The 21,022-nt window shown below is 32.3% G+C and overlaps 1 protein-coding gene across 3 annotated transcripts in view; it reads left to right on the plus strand.

The window, feature by feature from the left end:
* The window catches only part of Traf4 (TNF receptor associated factor 4), a 559,644-nt gene that overhangs the window by 516,568 nt on the left and 22,054 nt on the right, over positions 1–21,022 (plus strand). Inside the window, exon 1 of one of the 3 annotated variants that reach the window (XM_072525831.1) lies at positions 19,112–19,156. The exons of the other annotated variants lie outside the window; for them this stretch is intronic. Coding sequence (XP_072381932.1) covers positions 19,127–19,156 — 30 coding nt within the window. The 5' untranslated portion in view covers positions 19,112–19,126. Of the gene's footprint in view, positions 1–19,111; positions 19,157–21,022 lie in introns of those variants that run through there. 3 annotated transcript variants of the gene reach the window in all.

Consider the following 21,022-nt stretch of genomic DNA (forward strand, 5'->3'; position numbering starts at 1 on the left):
TCATTCCTTATCATTTTCTCCACTATTTCTCTCACGAAATCAAACATTCTACAGTTACACTCTCTTTCAAACATCGAGAGTATCACAGTATCCGAAAGACCACAGTAAAGGCACTGATTCTGAGTTTTACCCTCCCTGCAATCTTGCTTATTGATGATAGTAAACTGATTCGTCTTTAGTTTTGAAGAAATGTTCCATTTTTTTCTGTTTTTCGATGCATTATCACTTGTGCTTGTTTCGATTTCTTAGGAAATCTTCTTAATCTGCGGATCTCATTTATGATTTGGGTGATGTAATGTATAACATTGCTTTCCGGGGCAGATTTTTTAGTGACTTGTTCATGATCCCATTTGGTCACGGTGCTTATTTTCCTTTTGGTTATTTAATCATTCTTTTGATTTCTTCTGGGGAGGTCCGAGATTCCTGTTTCTCCTGGGTTTAACTCTGTATCTTCATCCTGATTGTAATTTAGCACGAATTGTCTTTTCAGGGAATTTTTTACCGCTCCGACTTTTTCTTTAGACGTGTACACTATCCCATTTTCCTCGTGTAATAGGTTTGTTTTTATTTCTTAGGATTTTTAAGATCTTTCAAATAGCCGGCTTGTTTGGGTATAAATGGGGACCTAAATACAAGAATAAGATAAAACTTATAATGTTCTTACTTTTTCAGTGCTTGGCATTTCTAAATTTAACCAGATATTAGAATATCGATTTCTCTTGACGGTAATAGCACCTTCATTGCAAACGTACGGGTTTAAGATGAACGACATCGTTTTCGCATATTTAGTATTCCGTCAGATATCGGAAACGTAAATCATATAGAAACATTCCATTTAAAACCAGCTTATACCAAGTGATGCTTGCTTAATACTAACGACCGGTTTATTATTATATTTCACAAAAGTAGCTAAGAAATGAATGAACGTTACAAACTTATGCAAAAATATATTTATGGCAGTAGCGTACAAATCAAAGATTGGCATTGGGAGCAATTTTACTAAAATTCTTTTGTGTATTAAATACGTCTTCATAAGTAACGTGGCTTTTAAAATTACGTACGTGTTCAGAGTAAAGCCAATTAGTTAAGAATTTGACATTTGTTTACCTGTAATGTACAACAATGCAGAGACATGAATGTAGATGTATAAGCATGTTATATTGATTATCGAAAAGCATTTGACAGCGTTAACCATCAAAATATGATCGTTCTGGAATTGACAAACAAGACTTGCGAATTATCTCAGAACTATATTAGCACCAAACGGCAACAATTAAAATAAAACACACAACATCCGATGATATATGAATCCGTCGAGGAGTGCGACAAGGTCGGGTCTTACCACCACTATTATTTCATCTGTATTCGAGGAATCTATATTTAAAAAAACATTAGACGAGATCCAAGGTGGAATCAAGATTAACGGAACCAGCATAGACAACATCAGGTACGCTGATAGTACCGTCCTAATAGCAAGCAACGCACAAGAACTACAAAATATAATAAATGCGATAATTCGTCATAGCGAAATGCTCGGTTTACAACTAGACGATTCCAAAACTAAAATTCTAGTATTCTCAAAGATACCAACAAACGTAAATTTGTATGCCAAGGGACAAATAATAGAACAGGTAACTTTCATAAAATATTTGGGAGCAAATATCAACTGCCAGTGTAACAAAAAAAAAATCATATATCAAATAAAAAAAAGAATAGATCTGTTAAATTTTCAGTGCGCCTGGAAAGAAGCGAAGAGGTATTGTATTTGGTAACGAGTAGTAATAGTATCACATTCTATTTTAATCCACATCTAAGTTAATCATAAAGGTCTTATTCTTTTACGTTTTATAGAAAATGCCTTTTAGGAGAAAACCTTGATACACTTAAAGTTGATTGGGTGTTTTTGGATTTTGATTGCATTTCTGAATCTCCGTGGATAGCAGTGTATTGTTTTAGTAAGCACTAATAATGTTGTTTCTTTGAATAAAATTTGGTTGTTTTGTGTGATACAAATATTGAGGTTTCTTTTTGTTTTTGGTCAAACACATTACAGAGTATATACACATTATGTTTGATTGTTCTAATGTAGACTGATACACAACTACAGGAAATGCGGCAAATGGTAAATGAAGACAGTTCCAAATTTAATTTGGAATAGGTACTAAACATCTCCCCAGATCCACCGAAAATTCCAATTCCTACTCTGACCAAGCGACAGAATCCAAGGGATACACTGTAACGTTCAAACTGAAAATTTAATATAATCAAATTATATTGAACCGTTTTTCTTTACGAGTTCTTCAATGAACTATACAGCACACCTTTCGTAAATTAAATTTCCCGGCAATCACTTTTAGCTTCTGCACCAAGACCAAAGCACGCTAGTGGCAGAATGCGCTTTGGCGGGTGATTTTTGTTTATCGCCAGTAGTTATTGCGATATTGGTAGAGCGCACCCTCAACCCCTCGAAATACGAGCCACCAAGCTTCTTTGCGGCACATCTCAAAATCGCCACTCGTTTTGTAGAGGTGAAACTAGTCAGTCGTTTTGTCGTGCATTGTGAAAACACTCTATGTTCGCAAAAGACACTGACATCCACATTACAGGTCCCTGGGTGAGACATACCATTGGTAATATAACATTATTTATAATATCTGGAAAGACTAAGCAGTGCCGCCACGTGGTTGGACCATTTTTTTGTTTCTTTGATGAACGTCAAGTTTTCTTGCCATGTGGATTTCTCCAGCGGTCTACGTTTTTATTTTTGGGATATTTATCTGGTTCCACCTTCCAAGCGGTGAATTGTTTCTTTTAAATATCGACAGCAAATCATATGGGCAAATACTCAATTTTTTTAACTTGTTTTATTCATTATGGTGCATTTTAAAACATATTTTTGTTTGACTACGAAAGAGTAGTAAATGGAACATCTAGTTTTATTTGTAAATAATAGATATATAAAGGGGAAAAGACAGTTAAGATTTGATTTCACGTACAGGGCGCTTGCGCATCGGCTTATACGTATTTCGGCCCAATAGGCCTCATCAGAACGGCTTTCGCAAACGCTCTGAACGTGAAATAAATCTTTTCTGTCTTAGGAAGCAACTCTAACATTGCTTCGTATGGACGCAATGTAGCGACATCTGATAATAAAAAAAAAATTTGAATTTGGTTTCGAAAATTAGTCTACGATTTTAATAGATATATGTTAAATTTTAAATTGTTGAAAATGAATGTGCCAGGAAGAAATAAGGTGAACTCATCCTACTCTATCTCTATCTAGTCTAGAAATGTAATAGATATATTTGAATTAAAGGTTAATACTAGATTGATATTCTCTTATTTAACTAAGGTACTAAAGACATACTTTCGTTTTTTTTTGTTGATAATAAGTTCCTAAATTCACCTCTTTCAAAAAACTATATAGTAATTGTTAACTCTCTTAAGAGTTACTCCCGTGATTTTCTTCAGCATATATGCAGTACCAGAAGTTCGATACTCTTCTCCGTTTTGTGCTATTTGGTGCCAGTTTCTTCCCACTTTTGCTTTGATATCGTCTAGTCACCGTTTTTGTGGTCTCCCTCTACTAAGACTGTGATAGGTTTTAACATTTTCATTTTGTTCATTCTTATTATTTTTTCTTATTCGTTGATGTTGTTTTATGTTTCACTACAATTTATGTTTATTAAATTCTTTAAATTCACTAAATTTAAAATCTTTTGCTAAAGAAAAACAACTAGACACTTTCTCATTTCAAATGCAGCGACAATCTATTATTGTACTTGTAACGGTACTAGAGAAAACACATCATACCGAATCTGTATCATTAGCATCTATTATACAGTTGCCAATCTAAATCAGTAGTCTATAAAGCACTATGAATATTAATTAAAGCAATTTTGCTATTCATAACTTGCGCACCATGACTACAACAACAATAATAAGCATCGGTGCGGTAAGTTACTGTTTTTCGTCTTACTTTAACCATAAATGAGTTGTAATACTTCCTATAATTTCAGTAGGTTGTTAACCTTCCGTAACTCCTGTATTTCTTCGTTGCTCGAGCAAACGCATCAAACCATGGCAAAATATATTAAGGTAAAAATGGACTTGTTGAAAGAATATTACGGCATTTATTGGTCGAACGATTCAAGAATGCGTAATGGAAATATTTTACTGCATAAACGTTTCGATACAGAAAAATGTGGTATGAATAACTTTGATATTTAGCCATATATATATATATATATATATATATATATATATATATATATATACATATATATATATATATATATATATATATATATATATATATATATATATATATATAGGCCGAAATGATTCATAACACTTTATTGATACCGATTCGAGAACGGGATGTTTAACGAATTTGCCCTCAATAGGCCATATATTTGGTCATTTAATTCAACAAAGCGGTAGCAGCTTTTGCTAGATTTAATCTTTATATATATATATATATATATATATATATATATATATATATATATATATATATATATATATATATATATATATATATAAAAGATATTTTTTTACCGTATATTTTTGGAATTACAGCATTATGGTCTACGGTTTACCCAAAACACATAAAGAGGGTGTGCCGCTGCGACCTATTGTTTCATGCATTCAGTCTCCTTTTGAAAACCTTTCAAAATATTTGAAGAACATAATTTCCAACGTAATAAATAAAAATCCACACTATTTAAAAGACGCTGATCACCTGAAATTAAAACTCAAAAATATACATTTACCTCCAAATTATAAATTAGTTTCTCTCGATGTGGTATCTTTATACACCAATATTCCAATAGCTTTAGCGAAAGACATTATTAAAAAAAAGTGGAATGAAATCAAAGCGTTCACAGACATCCCCCTAGAAGAATTTCTGCTAGCAGTCGAAACAACATTAAAGTCAACCTATTTCCTATATAAAAACAAAATCTTCCAACAAACAGATGGATGTGCTATGGGTGCTAGCATATCCAGTGCCATCGCTCAATTAGTTTTAGAGCATCTAGAGGAAATTGTTTTAAATAAAATAGATTTTGATATACCTTTTTTCTATCGCTATATAGATGACTGCTTGAGCGCAGCACCAGAGGATAAAATGGATATTTTACTAAATGAATTCAATAACTTTCACCAAAAACTAAAATTCACATTAGAAATTGAAAAAAAATATCAAATTAATTTTCTGGACCTGACCTTACATAGAGAAAACAGCACTATAACTACTTCATGGTACACCAAAAAAACCTGGTCATCGAGATATCTGAATTTCAACTCTCATCATCCCCTGTCTCAAAAGAAATCAGTAGTTATCGGACTCGCCGATAGAGCTATTAGATTATCCGATCCTATCAATAGACCTTAGGCCATTAAAAAAGCAAAAACAGCACTAACACTTAATTCATACCCACACCACCTTATCGACAACACTTTCAAATCGCGACTGCATAAATTTTACAATAACAATAATAACAATGAAACCAACACGGTAAAGAAAAACTATATGTCTCTTCCCTATATAAAAGGATTATTAGAACAAATTGCAAATCTTCTGTCCAAACATAATATGGTTGCTCATAAAGGGCACAATCTTTTGAAAAAGAATTTTACAAGATTAAAAACAAAAACCCCTCTATTAAAAAGATCGCATGTTGTATATGAAATTGCCTGCTCGAATTGTGATGGAGTTTATATTGGACAAACCAGTCAGCTACTTAACTCAAGAATACGTTCCCACAAATATGACAAAAAAACTCAACCGCCCTCACAAAACATGAAAACGAAAAAAAACATAAATTTGATTTTGAGAAAACCAAGATCCTAAAAAATGAACCCAACAGGAAGAAGAGAGAGCTTCTAGAGTCTATACAAATAAAAAAAAATAATAATGCAATAAATGATAAAAAAGATGTCAAAAATTTGAACAAAATATATTTTAACTTAATTTAAAAACACATAAAAAGACAATCTCAGAACGCCTATGATGTTAAAATAACTGGTTGTTTAAACGATAAACTAACTTCAATAAACAACACATTAGATTTAAAATACATTTTACATGTACTGACTTAGTGGGTATGTCCTATGTTTTTAATATTATTTTAATTGTGACGTCTACTTGTTAGTACCGAATTTTTACATGCTTGGTAAGTCAAAAGTTTAACTTTTAAACCGTATTATGTCTGTCATAAAATGTTTTTTTAGTCAATATTACTTCTTGAAAAAGGCATGGATTTCCTGCCGAAACGCCGAAAAAATATATGAAAATGTCTTAGTATCAAATCAAATTTTTTTATGCACCTAAGCCCAAGAAAATCCACTAAAAAAATATATATTAAGGTTCAAGAACTAAACTCAAACTAGAAATCCTGCAAGAATATTCAATTTCTCTAATCATATTTAAATCAGCTCTCCGATGTTTCGTATTCTTTTATTATTATTATTATTATTAGGATTACTTTTTTTGTGCTACACTTTCTGTTTACGGTTCTAAAACTACTTTCTGTCTGTTGTTCAAAATTATCTCAACTGCAGAATTTCATGCCCCCTTTGATTTTCAGTTTTTTTTTTTATTTTCTTTTGGATTTTAGCGTTCCATATATGTATGTTTCACCAGCCATGGTATCAATATTTGCTCACGAACTCTGTTTTTTTTTTACGTTAAGGTCGGTTCTACTTTTAGATCTCCTTTTATGTGCTCGTTTCTCATTCGATCTTTGCGTGATACGTTACGATTTACTTTTCTCAGTTACTTCACCGCTTTCGTTTATATCGTTATATTGTAAAAGGTGTCCCAAAATGCACGAACAATTTGAATTTACCTCCATTTGTGCAGTAAAGTATTACCAATAACAAAACAAAAACAGAAAACAGTTTGACAGCTGACAGTTAAGGGCTAGTAAAAATAGAGGGTTACACGAGAGAACAATGAGTTTTCATTGTTGAACAAAATTTTTAAAATAATGAATGTTTGGTGGCTACAGTTCGAAAATTTTGTACAAAATATGGTCGAAATATTGATTTAACCGGCAACTGTGAAAAGAGCAATTGAAAATGTTGGTGGAAGTCCAGAAACATCAATTCGGCATCGTGACAAGAATCACAAATTTTGAAAATTGGAATAAATTTAATTTTTTTGGTAAATTGTTAATAATTAAAAAACAACGCAATCTTTTTGCAGATAACATATAGGTTTACTTGCTACCGTTAAATATATTGATGGAAAAACTCAAATAACTCTGGCTCTTGCGAAGTCCTGAGAAATACTTGTTGATATAGTCAATTAAATTATGTCGATGCCATCTCACGTTTATATATTTTTGTTCATAATAATTCTAAAAACTTTTGGTATTTAAAATATCTAATTCTTTGCTGGTAATTATACTTACATCCTGGATAACATTTTTACCTATATAAAAGTTAAACAATACATCAAGATCGAATTCGATTGCAAAAAAATTTAAGAATTGACAAGCGTGCGTTACATGACATCTTTTTTGACGAAAAAACTTTTAACCACAATTTGTAATTAAAATATCTCAACTAGCGTGCGTCTTGAATAATGGCGTATCGAAAGAGAATACAAAAAATAACCTCGAAGTTTAAAATATTCGGTATCATTGTTATGTTTATAGCTTAACGATATAAAATAACGTGTTTTTGATATAAAGTGTTTTTGTATTTCTAATTATGTGGTTTAGGATATTGAGACAATTAGGGTGACGAGTGTATGTATATAAGATAGATGGTATGTAGTACCGACTGAAAAAAAATGCTTAAAAATATTCTTTCTAGATTAATTTTTCGAATGCACATTTCGTGCAAAGTGTGTTGTCAGCTGCATATTCTTATTTTTCTAATCTCTTTCATGTCAGAGAATTCTGCTTGTTTTAGTTACTAGTTTTTGTAAATACCATGAACATAGGTCTTGTATATTTTCACCTTCTCTTCGACCTAATCCAGGAAAATAAAAATAAGAATTTAATAGAGACTAATAGATTGTGAAGGTGAAGTATGGATAATGAGAACACCAAATGTGGAGAAATTGAAAACATGGAAAAGAAAAATACTTACAGCTATATATAGATGGGATGGAGAAATCAATATAGGAGGCAGTAACCTAGAAGTCGAAATAATTACCATCACCGAACGGCTAAGCCGGATAAGTGAAGAATTCAGATCAATACCGGAAAACAAAAATAATGATCGTAGACAGTGCAAATAACAATCTACCGCATATACCGCCTGCTCCACACATGGGGGCCAACGTTTGTACCGACAAAACTGTGTTGGAGCCAATGATGGCGCCAACTTTTTTATGACTTGCTCCAACGTTGGGAGTTTTCCGTGGACTGTCGGTTTTTGTGTACACATCAAAGGGATTTGCGCCAATACTGGTGTTGCCGACCACACATTATCGCTACAGCAGTGTTCCAATTGGCGTATAATTATGCTATTAATAATAAACCAATAATTAATAATTAATAAACCAATGACAAACCACAGTTTATAAAAACAGTCCTCGCCTTCTTTTTTCTTTTAAAACACTTGTGCTGCCATTTTACACAGTATTCTTTTAAAGAAATAAATTACTTTATCGAAGAAAATTTCCATTCTATGACGGCATTAAAAAACAAATTTACAACATGTAAAAATCAATCTTCGGCCACCTGAGCCACTTCCGTTGAGTTGTTTAGGATTAACACTCCAATACACGTTAGTTATCTATCAGAACGGGGTTTATGCTTAAAAGGCTATTTCTTACAAAAATAAATAATATACATATCTGTTTTTTCAGTACCTTTCAGGCAGCCAAATAAAATGTACTTATCTAAACATTTTTAAGTATCTGCTTTTAATTTTGAAATAGATCATTTTGTCCTAATAAACCACCGTCGTGTGGTCATATAACTTTTAAAATATGTACTTCCGTATTATCGGCTGTGGATTAAAGTCTGGTTTGATGCAGAATATAGCCAAAATATAAGAATAAATGGGATTCAGAGCCTCGACGTCAGGTTTACAACTCATATATTCAGTCTGCAGTTGCCAAACACGGCATCTCTAAAGATCTAGGATCTTGGATCCCATGTGTGGAGCTGGCCTACATCAAGTGGCGAATTTCGAAGTGGTAGACAGACCGAACAATAACAAATAATACTAGCTGAAGTTGGTCAATGTTCTTATTTTTTTCCATTGCTACATACGCAGCTGAAACATGGACTTCGAAATATGAGTCTATAGAAGAATTCTACCCGTGTACTTGACAGAATATAGAAGCAACCTGTTAATTCTGGAACAGCTTCATTTAAAAGACAGGCTATTAAAAAAAAAGTAAACCGACGAAGATCTCCAACACGATGGGCAGATCAAATAAAGACTCTCGTAGGAGAATCCCTACATGAAGCCGTCCATATGGCACATGATCACAATAGCAAGCTAACAATATTTAGAGTGTCGCCACGCCCTGACATACTCGACGAATGAGGAGGAGTACATATAGATGCAAAAACACGGTGAAAGGTTGGGTACAACGAACAAATAAGTAAATATAACTGTAGTGCAAAGTGAATCAGCCGAATCATAATCATTTATTGCTCGGTATAACGCTAACGAGGGGAGACTAGGGGAAAATATGATTTTGATCTATATCTATTAAATGGAAACACGGAAACATAATGTTAGTATCTCTGTTAATATCTCTCACTAATTTTGTAATACTAACTATAATTTTTTTTTTTCGTGTCTTCATATATCTTAAAATCTCGTGTCACGGTGTTTGTCCACGCTAATATCCGAAACCACTGAACCGATTCCAATAAAATTTTGTGAAAGTGTATATTTTGGTCCAACTTAGGAGATAGGATATTTTTTTTTTCTCGATGAATAACTAATATTTTTTTTAATTGTAAATTTAAAATGTTTTATATGACTCTACCTCTACAGTTTTACTTTATTTGATCCATATAAAATGACGTTTAACAAACGTCGAAAAAGGGTAGTCCGTTATAAAACATTATAAACATTTTATTAAATTAGCTACACGAAATACAAAGTTGGAAGAGTACATTTTGACGTTAATTGTTAATAAATTCATCTCAAACTATACTCAAATTTTATTTTTAAACCTTTTATTTAGTTTTATAATAAATAAATTTACTATCAAATGATATTTATTTTATTATTAATTATTTTATTATTCTTAATTTCTTATTTAGTTTGAGTTTGACGGATCTATCAGAAGTAAAACTTTGTTTATATGTTAGCAGGTGGTGTTGGGAGCAAACATAACTTATTGAATTATTATAATGTATATAATTATTAGAAAACATAGTATAAAGCTTTGCTCTAATCTACAATATCGCCTATTTTACCACGTTTTAATAATTCGAGAACGACTGGATCAGTTTGGCTAATTTTGATTTTGAAATAATTGTTTTTTTTTGAAAGTTCAAGGAAGGTTTAAAAGCTGAAAAAATATGATGAAATTATAAACAAAATAGTAGAAGCAACAGTTTATTTTTCCAGACATAGTTAAAATATAGTCTTCTACAAAATGTTTCTACGACTCCACCTCTATAGTAGTAGTTCATTTAATTTTAAATAGTTTCATTTTGAAATATTTGTAGAGTTCCAAGGATGGTTTAAAAGGTGAGAAAATATGATTGTAATTAAAATAGTAGATGCAACAGTTTTATTTTTCCATACAAACAGTTACATTATAATGGATTAATAGACAAGGCGAAAAGCTTGGGTTCATTATTTTCAGGGAAAATATTTCCATGAGATTTTTTGCATAATCACTTTCATGAGATACCCCAAAATGAGGTTCAACAGGTCGCACAGGTCGTACTATTAAAAATGTACACCAAATGTTGATCGATAAAAACTGATAATAATATTTTATGCATACTTAATATGCATAAATTATTATTATTATGCAAAAGTAATTATATACTAATCAATCCCAAAAATAGTATAAAAAAAATTGCTAAAGAATTTTGAACTAAACGCTTTATTTTGATTGTAAATTTTTATTTGTAAATTTGTAAACATTGTCACCCCTTAGCGCTGATGGGATAACATGTATTTCTACCGAAACATATCTGCGCCATTAATTCGACTTCGACAAACATTTCAACTTCTCTATGTTAATTCGTAACAAATAATCTAATAAAGAACCTGCTTATTAATATGCAGTGGCAGTTAGAGTTCATAATTAGACTTTTAGATCCTGCTGTTAAGACCGTAATTAATCTAGAAGCGCTTTAGAAAAATCATAAATCCACTTGTTCTCAATTAAAAGACAAACATAACGAACAGAAACGATGTTTTGAAATCTCCGACTGTTAGAAGAAAGTAGGTTATCTAAAGTTATACAAGTCTCGGTGCAAAATGATGATTTTATTAACGGAAAACAGGTGAAATTATAAAATGTTTCGTTGCCCAAAAGCTGGTTTTGAATATGATGAAATTAGTTTTGTAAAATAATTGATGTAGGTGTTTTTATTTGCCGATACAAGCAGTTTTCGGTAAGCTGACCCCAGTTAAGTTGTTTATATTTTCAAATAGTTTTTCTTTCTTGAATGAAACAACGCAACCAGAGATAATGTAAAAGAGTGATGGATTCGACCGTTACTTGATGGGAATTCATTTTATCAACAATAAAACACTGAAAACTTTGGTTTTCAACACTTCCATAAAATTTATTATAATTTATTATCACTACAGCTGTTTCGGCCGAGTGCGTTTCTCAAGTGATCTATTTTTGGTATGCGTTTAGACTTTACAGTCTTGTTAAAAATATTATGTATAACTGAATAAGTTGAGGAGGGGGAATTGGTTGTCTCTAATTGTGTTATTCAGAATTATGTCTGTATTTTTTAATTTATTAATTTCCATAGATTCTATTAAAAATAGCTTAATGCCTTTATTTTGAATGACAGGAATTTGAAATTAGTCGTTAAAAGAATGATTATGGTCTAGAAGTTGAGGTGCGTATGTAGAATCTATTTTTCTATTATTGAAACCCCTTTTGTGTTTTACTATAAGTTCGTTAAAAGTTCTACCAGTTTGACCGATGTAAGATTTTCGTAAACGCTGAACTTTCTTTTTTATGTGTTATGCTATTTTATACGGCTACTTTATACAGGCGAGATATCAACCAAAAATATTCCGCTTACCAGCCATCAGCGCCGATCTGCACCGTTGTCTCTAAACTAACTGTCACTATAATAGAGTGAATACTTGTACAAGCAAAAAAATCCTTCAAATTTGTCAGTTGTGTTAACAACTTCTAGTAAAATTTCGTGTTCTGATGACGATATCATTGCTTTGGATTCTGTTTTGACTAAACTGAAAAGAAGGAGAATTTGTATACATTCTCTCAATTAAAGCATAATTTATGGAAAATATCATTATCTATTTCAAAATAAACAATAAGATAATGATGAATGATTACTCAAATATATGCGAATAACTCAGGAGACTTTTAATTATATTTTAGCAATAGTTGCAATGCAATTCCTCTCTTATGTCTCAAATAGGTCTTTAAAAAATGGCAGCAATAAGTGCCTCCTTATCCATGGTACAACCACTAACCAACACTTACTAAAAGCCCAAATAAACTAAATGAAATGAGAACGCTGGTTAGAGCTGGTTACTGGCGCAGACCTGCTTTAACTGTGTACTTTTAACTTTAAAAACATGCATTCATTTTGAAAATTTATAGAGCGATTCGGTGCAGATTGCCGGTAAGTGAAAATCTTCTTCCACTGTGTTTGTATGCTAAGTAGAGGATAACATTTCTGCCCAATGTTTGAGATTTGAGCCATCTATCCACTAGGACTAGGTCATTCAGAGTGAATAGTCGCGATTTGTCTGTCTGGCTCGCTTCGCTATCTGACCGACGCTTTCGGAAATACTTGTACAATATTCCAAGCTGGATTACGAGCAATAGAGTTTTGTTTTCAAAAGTGTCTAGAAAAACACCACAATTTGTCTAAAATTCCTTCGGGATTCAGTGATTGGCCATTATTTATACATGCCCATACCACATTAAATGGTCGTATTTTGTCTGTGATGCCATGTTTTACCCCCTTAATTTAATTTTTTTTTAATTGTAATCCTTTCTCACCTTGATTTTACCTCTTTGGCTCTAGCCCAAAAATAATCACCTTACCCAAAAATATAGATCGATAATATATTATGTATTTCTATGGCGCCATTTACGAATTGTCATTTTATATCGATTCTTGCAAAATACCGACTTACACATAATTCGAAAATAATTAAAATTGATATAATAATCTCAATTTTAACCCAATGAAGCAAGCCTCTTGTTCTGATACCGGTATTTCAAATATTTCCGGACCTTCAAGTATTACACAATCGTTACACAAGAATAACAAGTGTAGGTATCAATAATACCACTTAATGATACGTGTTCGCTATATCAAAAGCAAACCTGTCCACTTGTACCAACCGAAAGATTTATAAATACGCTCAACAGCTTATGCAATAAAAACAATCAAAGAAAAAATTGCATGAAACTTAATGTATTACTTTAGTAAGTTTGTGGAAGACTGATACGAATACTAATAGAACACATTGTTGTTCTACCTAGTTTTTATCTTTTATCAGATCTTATTTTTTTAGGTTACAGTAATTAAAATTGTACATAATTGGTGCCGCGTGTTAATTGTTTAATGAACAAAATAGTTATGTGATTTATAACAATACAGTTTTTTACTGTGTTTATTTATCATTATTCAACTCAGTCGCCGACAAACTTTTTCAATTTAAGTCGCCGACAAACTTTTTCAATTTATTTATTTTTCTAAACTTGAAACTTTCAAATGCGTTTCAAAAATGTCTCAATTTTAGTTTTTATATTATGTGAAGTGAAAAATGAAATCTTGTATTTACGACTGGTGTTACCGTATCCAGAGGCCAGATGCCCCTCTTCCTGGATTATCTTGCTCTCCGGGCGTAATCATCTTAATAATACTCTTGGTGCATACATAACTATTATATTGTTAGTTGCTAAATCATTGAGTAAGCAATTTAGTTGTAGAGTTATGAGTCAGTGAACAAATTAAAACAAGAGACAAATGTTTCCTGGTGGTACCTTCATCTGCTTGGATTGGCGGTTGGCCCAAGGTGCCGTCTTTGTAATGAGGAGAAAACCTCATCACATGTCCTCTAGAGTTGCCCGGCACTGTCCTATCAGAGGTGGCAGATACTGGGTTTGGCCTTTATGCAACCGAGCTAAATGAGAGAGTTACCCTTAAATAAGCTTGTGGCTTAAGGATTAGATGTTCGGAACGGCAGGAAGAGTTCAGATTTGGAGCCCTTGCTGATTATAGCAGATGTAGGAGCCCGGAGCAGACTGGAAGCCAGAAACGCCGAAGACTAGGTTCCTTATGGGCCTAGTCCGTGATACAATGGACTCGTCTTAGGTCTAAGTGTCTAACCACCGTAACTATAGCCATAATGGTTATATTTGCCTTGCTTTATAACCAAGATGCCTTGGTGGGATACATCCATAATAGGTGAAGATTATTATTTTTAATGCTCAATAGGACACGTAGGCCTAGGACTAACATACAAATAAATCATTACATATTTTAAAACTATTATCCATTTAGGTAGCTTCTAGTCATGGGCCTTGTCTACTTAATTTTTGTACCTATCTACCTATTTTTCTGAGATCTTGTAGGCTATTCAGTAATTTTCTTTTTTGTGTGATTAAACCCCATTTTAGGACCATCGTTGACATCCTCTAGTTATCCATTTTCATCACATGTCCCATCCATGTAATTCTTTGTGACCTTTAAAAGGCATTTTGATTTTTGTCGATAGAACACTCTAATCAAAAGATATCGAATTTTTACCGTCGAGTTGATACAAATTATATTCAATTTAAAAGTTTCAGTTTAAAATTATCTCAGCTCCATTTCTGGTTTGAAACATTTTTTATACGGCATATAGATTCTTAGTAAATAAATCGGGGGTTTAGGACGAAACCGGTAGTGGTAAACTTAATTACATCTTTTTTATGGTCCCAAAATTGACATTCTTGGTAAAATTTGGCTTATTCATATGATTTTTAGATATTTTTCGTGTCTGACGACTGGACTATTAGATAAACATCATTTTAAGATTTGGTTAATGGGGTTTATTATCACAATTAAAAAAACCACCCGTGGGTTAAGAAATAAGCGATAACTAAACGAAATTTCGCTTTTTTGTCAGTTTAATTACCTTTATTTCAATATTTCAATTTTATTTCTCTTTATAAATGTTGCGTCTACTTCAAGCTTCCACTCTTAGAGGCATCTTTGATGTTATCATGCATTTTATATTGGAAGCGAAACTCATAATTTTAAATGATTTAACTGTTAAAATTGGTAAAAGTAGCTGAAGAGCGTTGTCGTTGCTCTTTTCGTTTCACTCAATTTACTTATCATTTCACCCATGATAACTTTGAAGAAAAGGGGCTCATGCCCTCATTCCCAGCCGGTATTGATTGAGTATGGGAAATCTGTATTGAAATTTCTTTCAGTCCTTTTATCACGCCAAATTCAAGCTATATTTCAGTCGCAATGTAAACCTTATCGCTTCAAAACCTCGAATAACAATTACAACATTACAAAAAGATTATAATCAGTTTAAATGATGAACTAAAATATTCTTATTGTTTAATCAAAATTTTTATTTGCATATTGACGGTGTGGATATTCATAATACCACAAACTCGTAAGGCGTTTTCCGGTATTTCGTTCATATGGGAAACATTGCCATGAATATAAACATTATCATGCATTAAGTGTGTACATACTGACCAGAAAGAATGCGTGTCTTTAACACCTTCTCCGAACTCTGCGGTAAACTTCATATAATTCAAACCTAGACTTCGAATTCTAAGATTCACTGTATAACAACTATCCACGTAAATTCGCTATTCCTTTTATTTGCTATTTATTACGCGGGCTTTTAAGTCTATTAAAAAATATTAATCTTGAATTGGTAGATTCATGTGAAGCACATCACCGATACATGCATTTATTTGCCGATTTTTTTTATTAAGGTTTCCCATATTTTTTCCACATGCCTTGTAGATGTTTTTGTTGTGAATCATTTATCTTTAAAATTTAGGAATAGGTCATTGTAGAACTTTTTAAACAATAAAATTATACAGTGCTAGTCAAAAGTCGTTCCCTCCCTCGTATCTTTTGAACGGTTATACTTATAATAGTGAAATTTGGAGGGAGGTAATAAACAGACGTAGGCTTTTTAACTAGTCATAACAAGTGACGTAATAGTGACAGATAAAGTTACAGCGCCATTGTGACAGATAATTTTAAATAGGATCTTATGGCAAGTGATACCTCACTTGCAATACCAAAGGTATTGAAAATATCTATTCAACCGTACTAATTTTATTTGAGTTTAAGCTCATTTTGATGAATAAATTAAATAAATACTGAAATTGTAGTTTCGCATTTAATTAATAAATATTAAAACCTCCGCCTCTGGTTACTTGTCAAAAAGTTGACGTTTTTTGACAATTAACAAGAGGCGAAAGTTTGAATATTTATCAATTAAATGCGAAATTACAATTATTTTAATATACCTATTCAATCATACTAATTTTGTTTGGATTTAAGATTTTTTTGACGAATAAATTAAATAAATACTAAGACGCCTGCCTAAATAATAACGTCTGCCTGTGGTTATTTGTCAAAAAGTTGACGTTTGTCAATTTTCTAGTTATTTTTAGTTTGCAAACGCGTTTATACCAGAATAATTAATTTCTGTTTCTGCTTAGTTTCGTCAATTCCAGTTTAGTCAAGTTGTTTTTAGTTACTTGTTCTTAGTTAATATTTAGTTTAATTATTGTTTAACAACACGTTTAAACTTTTACAAAGGCAGAATGATACGTACTGTAGCAGACAAAGTAGCAGCTGTGTTAATAATTGGTGAATGTGGAAATAATTTCCATGCAGCGGAACGTCTTTTTAATGAGAGGTATCCCCATCTACGAGCTTATTGAAGGAAGCTTCTTCGGAAGTTTAAACAAATAGGTAGTGTTCAAGATGTCAAACGATCTGGTCGACAAACAATTAGTGACAACAAAAAAATTGACATAATTTCAGAAATGGTAGTGAACCCTACTCCTTCTACAACCCAAGTTGCATCTATCTATGGAATCAGTCAAAAGACAGTACACCGAGTGTTGGCTGAAAACAAATTTCATCCATACAAATTAATAATTGTGCACCAACTTTCAGACGATGACCCCGACCGAAGACTAGAATTCTGTGGAAATATGTCAAAATTAACCAACAGCCCGATTGCATAAAAACAATTTGTTTTAGTGACGAAAGTACTTTTTCTCTCAATGGAAATGTTAAAACACACAATGTCAGGTAAAAAAAGTGACAAAAATCCTCACGTGTTTCGTGAAACACATACTCAATTTACAAAAAAAATAATAAATGTTTGGGCAGGTATTTTGGGAAACCACATAGTTGGGCCTGTTTTTCTCAATACTAAATTAACCGGTGAAATGTATCTGGAGATAATACAAAATGTAATTGAACCGTTAATACTTGAAATTCTGGAGGATACTAACTTAATCCAGATGAATTCGGCAACTTGGAAATAACGTTTCAACAAGATGATGCTCCTGCACACCATTATCGTGCAGTAAGACGTTACCTAGATGAGGAATATCGTGGTAGATGGATTGGACGACGAGGTAAGATAGAATGGCCAACTCGGTCACCGGACCTCACACCATTAGTTTTTTTTCTTTGGGGATACTTGAAATCTAAAGTTTACACTACACCGCCCGCCAATATTGACATTTTGAAACAACGAATTGTTAAAGAATGTAGGGCAATTTCCTCCGACATATTTGAACGAGTACGACAAGAGTTTAGAAATAGGATGCATTGATGCATTCTACATGCAAACTAGAATTTTAGTATTTCTTTAATTTATTCATCAAAATAAGGCTATACTCAAACAAAATTATTATGACTGAATAGATATTTTCTATTAAAATTATCTGTCACAGTGGCGCTATAACGTCATCTGTCACTATTGCGTCACCTGGTATAACTAGTTGAGAAGCCTACGTCTGTTTATTACCTCCCTTCAAATTTCAGTACTATAACAATAACTGTTCAAAAGATACGAGGGGGAAACGGGACTTTTGACTATCACTGTATAGACAGGCGACAGGTGTACGTATGTTCTCAAAAAACTTGATAGTGTGTCAAATTATTTTATTAAAATGTAACATGCCATCTTCTGAGCTTCGTATTGTAGGTTAGAAATACCTACACATAATGTAATTTTCAACACAAAAAAAAACAAATTAAAAACCATTAGAAGGCCTTTTAAAGTTGTAAATCAAACAAGTTGAACAGAGGGAAATTAGCTGTATATAATATAGTATGTAATACAGCTGATTTCCCTTCTTTCAACAAGTCAGCCATTGGTATACCAAGCACCTTTTAAATGTGATTTTTAGAACTTTAAAACGGTTTCTACTCTTATAACAGATGCGTTGACCTTCTATTGTTTTTTAATGTGTTTTGTGTCTACAATAACTCTTCTATGAGGTATTTGTAACCTATAAGAAGAAGCTCTAAAGATAGCATGTTATATTCCGAAAGTACTCAGCTGATTTAAAAAAAAATTACACACTATCAAGTTTTTTTAAAACATACCTACACCTGTTGCCAGTATAAAATATATATTTTAGGATTCTACGTTTCTACGACTCTTTGCTTAGTCCTCCCACTCTAATTTATTGCCATTTTTACTATTTACATTAATAAGAAAAAAATGATTCATTTTTATTATAAATATGCTAACACGCGAAGCAGCAAAATAGGTTAGAGAAGAGGTTCATGATTCATTTTAACTTAATCAACTGGAAGATGTGGGAGTTAACGCCTCCAATGCGTTGCATCTAAAACTGCTTATTACATATAACAATCAGTATTGTCTCGTAACAGTTTTGTACGATTTTGATGATTCTGAAGTCTCTTAGATAATCATAGGTGCTGTGTGAAATATGTCAGTTCTACAGCCTTTGGATAAAGAGGTATGTTATTTTTAATGATATAGTTAAAGCTTTTAAAAATAGTCAATTCTATCAAGAATAGTATACTGCTAATTTTCGTGTTGCAACAAATATGTAGGAACAAATGTAATCAATTCTTTATTATTAATTTTTTGGTATCTTACTGAAGATAACTCATCGAATTTTCCATTTCTTATACATTTCTAATCTGCTGTTGTTGTAATTTTCATTTTCGTCCTATTTACAAATCTAGCAAATCTAAGCTCCAGCAGGTAGTTTGTTGTCGACAAATTTCTGGGTAATACAATAGCCCCTTCTAGTTCCCAGCAGCTCTAAATAATGGTGTAGTCGATTTTCGTATCATTGTCTTATATTTTTTAGCCATGATTTTCTTGTTCTACCGGAACCACGTTTGCCTTGGAACTTTACCTGAATGATTAGATGTAAAAGTTTATATTTTTCAGGGTTTCTCATGTCTGTCGACCCAGCTTATTCTTATTTGTTGTCTGTATACCCCCACATCTCAATGGATTCTAAGCGTTTAAGCAAAGCTTCACTTAAAGTTCACGGTTAAACTTCATACAGTAGCACTGGAAAGATATAGCAATATGGCATTCGAATGCGAAGGTCAATAATTAAATTGAGACTGCAAAGTACGTTCATTTTTACAAATGTAGCTCAGGCTCATTATATTCGGCTTTTAATTCCTTTGGTTGGATCTCAGTACTCATAAATATTACAGCAGAGACACACGAGCTTCTCTAATCTGTTTAGTATGAGATCATCCGATCTTTCTACCTTCATCCTGTATATAATTTTCTTTACTATCATATCTTTAGCTTTCTTAACGTTGAGTTTTAATCCATACTGGTCATAGGTCTAGTTAATTAGATTTTGAAGGTCTTGTTCGCAATTAGCCAGCGTATCGAATCTTTACCGTTAAGTTGATACAAATTTAATTTAAAAAATTGATAGCACTTGTAACTGACAGTCAAAATCGCCGGTCCCTTCAAGCGTTTTTTTCCGAGAGAACGGTTCATTTTAAGTGCTAATAAACAATTTTTGTTCAAAATTGTCTTAGCTACATTTCTTATTTGAACTAAGGCGTGCAGATTCTTGGTAAATGATGTTTTTCGTTCCTCCCCCTAGGAGGGGTGGTTTTAGGGTGAAGCCCGAGGGTAGGAAGGCAAACTTTTTTGCTTCCTTTTTGGGGTCCCAAAAATTACATTATCAGCAAATTTCAGCTTGTTCGTCTCATTTTTAAAGAACAAATTTCTGACTGGACTATTTAGGAAGACGGCGAAGAAGGCGGCCATAATGTCCTTGTGAATATTTAACAAAATCTAATCTAAGCGAAGAAGAAGATATTAAGAACAGCTTCCTATTATTAACATTGTGTATTCAATTTTTATGCTTTTCTATACTAGGACAAATATTGTACTAGCACTTTCCGTGCTTTTAGCTACAGCTTCCGCTACTTTATTATATAGGTGTGTCGAAATTATTTTTTGAAATAATGCAAATCAATAATTAACTATCTTAAAATAATAATAACAAAGAATTTTTATCTGTTAAAATGCATATTATCATTTTTTAAATATCGTATCATTGTAGTAACAACAATCAAGTTGTTTGATGCCAAGACAGTTATTACCGAACCTGGAGACTTGAGTTCTCTAACTTTTAATACTTTTCAAAAATGCATCAGGAAGTTATTCATCATCGACTGGCTATAAGCTATGTGACCCTCAAATTGACCTCTAAAATATAAAATCCAGTGTTTATTGATAAATACATACATGTCGGTTTCTGTGGGAACTGAATCAAATTAGCATTCAAAGAAATCAAGTGATTCAGAAATAGGAATTAGCAATTATTGTAAGCACT

Source organism: Diabrotica undecimpunctata, chromosome 3 (genome assembly GCF_040954645.1).
Source record: "Diabrotica undecimpunctata isolate CICGRU chromosome 3, icDiaUnde3, whole genome shotgun sequence".
In the NCBI taxonomy this organism is placed as follows: Eukaryota; Metazoa; Arthropoda; class Insecta; order Coleoptera; family Chrysomelidae; genus Diabrotica; species Diabrotica undecimpunctata.